At 39.0% G+C, this 6,159-nt stretch overlaps 1 protein-coding gene across 1 annotated transcript; it reads right to left on the bottom strand.

Moving 5' to 3' along the window:
- Positions 1–1,327: 1,327 nt before the first annotated feature.
- LOC119569631 lies at positions 1,328–4,597 on the bottom strand. Its single transcript, XM_037917696.1, has 6 exons — positions 4,272–4,597; positions 3,201–3,336; positions 2,901–3,055; positions 2,395–2,564; positions 1,632–1,815; positions 1,328–1,509 (listed from the first exon to the last, which is right to left on the bottom strand). Exons 1-6 carry the CDS (start codon positions 4,408–4,410, stop codon positions 1,328–1,330), a joined length of 966 nt encoding a protein of 321 aa, XP_037773624.1. The 5' UTR covers positions 4,411–4,597.
- Between the last annotated feature and the right edge of the window lie 1,562 nt (positions 4,598–6,159).

Genomic DNA, 6,159 nt, shown 5'->3' on the forward strand with positions numbered 1-6,159 from the left:
ATATTATATTAAATATATAATAATTATTATATATATATATATATATATTATATCATATATATATATATATATATATAATATATATTATTATATATTATATATATATATATATTATATATATATATATATATATATAATATATATATATATATATATATATATTGCGTATACATTAGTATTAGTATACATGAGTTAATGAGTAAATCAGTCAGTTTCCAAAGGAGAAACTAGTCGCTATGAGCAGTTAGACTTACTTTTGTAGCCTTATAAATATTTTATATTTTCGTTGTTGCTCCTTCTAAGCACTAACCTATTTACGGTTTATTTAGAATGGCTTGCAGAGTTTGTATTTTATCATTGTCATCTCGGGTTATAATTTTATAATGATTCATTTCTGCAATTCTGGTGATATGTGATTTTATTTATACGTCTACGTTTCGATTATTTCCTCGTCAATTATTTTTTCTCCTGAAAAAACGTTGATTTTGTTGATTCTGTGGGACTTATCAGCCTTTTTAGTTTTTAAAACCTTTTCTTAAGGTGGCAAATATTCATTCAGACCTGCTGCGAAAACCCAATTCATTTATCCAGTATCACATTTGTTACTTTATAGAATATGAAGCAGCTAAAATGTTCTCACATGTCTTTTATCATTCACGGCGTCTCTAAACTGATTGGATATATGGGGCATATGCTTCCATTTTCTATATTCTTCCAATCACCTCTTTCTTCAACATTTGACCTTTTTTTTTTTTTTTTTTTGGGGGGGGGGGCTGAAACCCACCTGTAACTTGAATCTTTGTTGAGGTCCTCAATTTTGACAAATGTTCCGGTTTCTGTGAGAGTTTTCACCATGTTGTTCCTGAAATGCATGGAAGGGCGTTTTTTTTATTCTTTTTTGAAATAGATAGATAGATAGATAGATAGATAGATAGGTAGCTAGGTAGATAGATAGATAGATAGATAGAGAGAGAGAGAGAGAGAGAGAGAGAGAGAGAGAGAGAGAGAGAGAGAGAGAGAGAGAGAGAGAGAGAGAGAGAGAGGAGAGGAGAGAGGAGAGAGAGAGGAGAGAAGAGAGAGAGAGAGAGAGAGAGAGAGAGAGAGAGAGAGAGAGAGAGACAGAGACAGAGACAGAGACAGAGACAGAGAGAGAGAGAGAGAGAGAGAGATGCGATAAGAAAGAATAATCTCTGCACTCATAAGCATTTGCCATATCAAAACATATGGAGTCTTTACTCTTTGCAACACACTTTAAAGCAGCGAATGCTACTCTAAGCCAGCCACTCCACAGCATGAAGGCGAACCCCATGTTCCTCCCGCACACACGCTACGCAACGGCCCCGCGTCTTACGTTTTGGTCCCTGACCAGGACGCGGTACTCCAGGCCGGGTCCGTTGTGCAGCAGCGGGGGCACGGGGCGCCACTGCAGCGCGACCGCCCGCCGCCCGGAGTCGGCGTCGCTCTCAACCTCGAAGGTCCCCACGCCCACGGCTGGGGCAACCTCGGGCGCTGTGGGTCATGGTTCCTTAAGAATCTATTTACATGTTATAAGGAAGTTATATGCTATATATGGACTAGCATAATGCACACGTTAATCATAACGACCTTAGCCCCTTCTCCTAATGCGTTACCTCCCTGCGGCGTGAAGGCGTTGCCAGAGGCCTCGGACGACCACCATCCGTCAGTGCCATTGTCGGGTGAGGGCGGAGGTCGTGCCCCCGAGCGGAGTCTCACGCGCACCTCATAGTCCACCCAGCCGTGCAGCGACGTCAGCCTCACCGTCTCGTTTTTGTCGTAATAATGTCCCGGCACACTCTGGAACCAGACACGCGTCGCAGAGTGCCTCGGTACGATTCGAAAGACGAACGGGAGGAAAGAGGGAAACAATAGTTGAAGGGAAGAGAAAGATGACAGAGGAAGCGAGTCAGAGAACAAAGGAAAAGAAAGGAACAGATGGAGAGGAGAGAAAAGGAAGGAAAAAATAGATATGAAAGGAGATTTATGATAGAAAATGTGGCTATTGCCTTCGCTTATACACATGCCAGAGATATTATTCAGTGCCACACTGTTGCTGTTTTTTTTATTATCATATTCTGTTCATTAGCTGAAATGACGTCAGATTCCATAACCAATAAGTGAAATACACTTTTGTGCATAATTTTCCCCAATATGTTTAAACCATTCTGGTGGATTTTTCATTTTCTTATTTATAAGTCTACTCATCTATTGATTTATGCATGTACGTACAAACAATGAATCTAACTTTTGCATCACTTACACTGGTTGGTTACTTTATCATTCTTTTCCACCTGTTTACAGAAGAGAAAATAGTAATTTCATTAAATTTACACATGGACATAATAATCATATCATCAACACAACACACAAACTGACCATCCACTCAAGGGACCCAAAAACGCTGACATTTTTAGGCCTGTAGTCCACTCTATAGAAAAGTCCGGGCTCGAAATTTATGAGGAATTTTGGCGTATCCCATCTGACTTCGAGCTCCTGGTATGACTCTGTCGTGCTTATGCTTAGCTTCTCGGCGGGACCAGGGAGAACTGAGGAGTAAAAGAAAGAGTTGGTTTCCTGTTATTTTCACATAATCACTGTTCTTATAATGAGTGAATGTGTATTAAGTTTCCGGTAGCTGCATTGTGTTCGCATGTTCGTTCTGAAACGTGTCGTTAAATTTCGGATGTTTTGATCACAAGGCCGATGAAGAATAAGGAGAAAATCAGAACGTTTTATTACAAGTATCAAAAACAATAATATCTTCAGCAACTGGAACTCATATCCAAGTGATGGGTATGTTTGTATGTTTGACTTCCAAAAGGAATCCCCCACTGGGCAACATATCCGTTAATCAGACCCACCAACTTGAGGGAAAGACTAACCGATTAATGGCTGGTTGAACGTTTCGTTTAGGGTGCTGCTGCCGGTTGAAAGTTCAATCATAATTTCAGGAGCAGTGAAGTCATAAGCTGGAGCTTTCCAGTGACAGCACACCCCGGAGCAAGAGCCACACCACTCTTCGTAGCACGTACAGCTTCTGTTAATATATTTACATTTTATTATTTGACTATAGTCTGACAGCAAATGAGTCTTCTTTTCGTTACTGTTTTTGATGTATCCTTTCATAACTCAGTTCTGCTTATAAAGGCATTTGTACAATAGAAACGCAAAAATTAACTCACTGCTTAATATCCCAGAGATGTAGCCAGTTGTATAGATACATGGTGTAATTAGAGACAGGAATCTTCGGTATCTCCCACCTACACTGTAAGCTTTCAAGATTCACTGATACACATGACAGGTTCTCCACGACAGTGTCTGCTAAAGAGACGTAGATCATTTTCCTGTATTAGACTCAGCATATATTTACTGAACTTGATGGCGTGGGAAAAAATAAAAATAAATAAAAAGTAAATGGTTTCTGATGCTAGTGTGATGGTGCAGTTGCAGTAGTGAATGGATCTTTAAATGACTGCCAAAAACAGTAACTGATGAGTCTGTAATTACATATGTTTGTATAAATTAAGATCAGTAAATCAATTTTTAAGAGACTATTAAGTTTGAAAATTTGTTACGACGAAATTTATTTTGATGCCAACGCGAGGCCTGAATATTAACCAGAAATGTTTTTCCTTTTCGAAAACAGAAAGGCAAATAATAGTTCGATTTGAGGGTTTAAGTGGTTACTTGGCATGATTCAGATACCGGAAGGGAAGTATAATCGGAATTAGGAATAGTAAGAACACCAAGAGAATTGGAATGAATGATAAAAAGGGAGTGATGCGTAGAATGAGGAGTGCGGCTTCGTTGGTGATTTCTTCTTTCTTATTATTGATCAATGTTAGATGGTGAAAGCGATTTATGTCTGAATACTGTAAAAACCGCTTTTCTAATTTCCAATGGATCCGTAATATCTACCAGAATTATAGTTGGCAACATTTTTATACAAATCGGCCTTCAAATGAATCAAACAAAATCGGACTCGGATGAAGGAGCCATTAAGTTTGGGATGCAAGTGATAATGGATATGTTGATAAGGTCAAGGTGACTGATACGATAAGTGAAGTGCATTCTGCATGTGTGTTTATATGTATGCTGAAGGACCTAATGAATAGTGTGGCTTAGAATTATACGATAAAGATAAATGAGAAAGCTAACAGATTTGGCATGAGATTATGCGTGGATCCTATTCTCTCGCCAGGATATGAACACAAATTCCAATGATTTAACGAAACACCAAGACTACTGAATACCTTCAGAGTCGCTTCCTTCCTGCCTGGAGTCACTTCGCAGGACTGACACAGGACGCCGTGGGTCTTGCGAGGTGACGTGCGAGACCAGCAGAAGCAGGAATCCGATTTTCCGAATGATATCGAGGCAGAAGGATTTCATGGCGGACCCTCCAAGTCGCGGCTCTCCCGCAGGCAGTCCGTCAGGGGAGGTGCTTTCGGTGTCACGTGATGCTTGAGGCTGACTCCCACGTCTGACACATTGCGAAACGCTATTTCACGTTTTCTGAAGAGCTGACGGACATTTGAGGGTACTGAGTCACACAGAAAGAGTCTTTGTCATTCTTTGTTTATGGGGTAACTGCGTGGGCGGCGCTCCTGGAGTAATGCGCTAATACTACTTGTGATTTTCACTGTGGGGTGACCGGAACGATCCTATCGTGAGTTCATACATTCTTTGACTATTATTTCTTGACTCTGCGCATTGGATTTGGGGCGAAAGTGTTATCTTAATAATGCAAAAGATTTCTCATAATCAAGATTAAAAAAAAAGAACTTTGCGACAACGAAAACAAAGACAGGCAAATACTCTCACAGATCCATATATACACTCACACAAATATATACTGTGTGTTTGTGTGTGTACATATATATGCACGTACATACATACATACATACAAACATATAAACATACATAGATACATATATACAAACATACACACACATACACACACACGCACACACACACACACACACACACACACACACACACACACACACACACACACACACACACATATCACACACACACACACACATTTATATATATATGTAATATATATATATATATATATATATATATATATATATATATATATATATATATATATATATGACTGCCGCGATGGTCCAGAGCACTGGACTCCGGCCCTTATGGTTCCTTGGCCGCGGCAGTCGAGCCCGATCTCACGGCGAGAAAACGACATATCACCTTGAGAGGTCGAGCGCATAGGGGAAGTCACCGCCATGGCACAGGTGTTGGCGCACCGAGCCGCGGTTGAATAGAAAGGGCATCCAATCAGGCAAGGGTGGCACTGCCAAATAACCTCTCAGTAGTAAATTGAGAAAGGCCTATGTCTTGCAGTGGAATAAATGGCTATTAGAAAAAAAAAAAAAAAAAAAAAAAAAAAAAAAAAAAAAAAAAATATATATATATATATATATAAAATATATATATATAAAATATATATATATATATGTTGTGTGGTGTGTGTGTGTGTGTGTGTGTGTGTCTGTGTGTGTGTGTGTGTGTGTGTGTGTGTGGGTGTGTGGTGTGTGTGTGTGTACATATATATACATATATACATACATACATACATACATACATACATACATACATATATATATATATATATATATATATATATATATATATATATATATATATATGTATGTATGTATGTATATACATCGATCGAGAGGTTGACATACACACCGACAAGCACAGATTCGCAGGCATACACATGTATGCAACATATATACACATACAAACATACAATCATACACAGTCAGATTATATGACCAATTACGTTCTACGTGGTTTAATGCTTGATGAGAGGGGGGGGGAGATAAACTGGTTTCTAGAAGAGTGGGTTTTGTTCTGGTTCTTAATGGAGGTTGTCCTTTCGCCTCTGAACTTATGAAGGCTTTCTTTGTGGGCACATACTGCAAGTAATCCTAAAATATAAAATACATTTAATCTTTATACTTTGTATGAACGTTATGTGGGGTGTGTGTGTGGTGTGTGTGTGTTTTGTGTGTGTGTGTGGTGTGTGTGTGTGTGTGGGGTGTGTGTGGGGTGTGTGTGTGTTGCATACGTGATTTATTATATAATATATATATATATATATAT

The sequence above is a fragment of the Penaeus monodon genome, unplaced genomic scaffold (assembly GCF_015228065.2).
Source record: "Penaeus monodon isolate SGIC_2016 unplaced genomic scaffold, NSTDA_Pmon_1 PmonScaffold_1734, whole genome shotgun sequence".
In the NCBI taxonomy this organism is placed as follows: Eukaryota; Metazoa; Arthropoda; class Malacostraca; order Decapoda; family Penaeidae; genus Penaeus; species Penaeus monodon.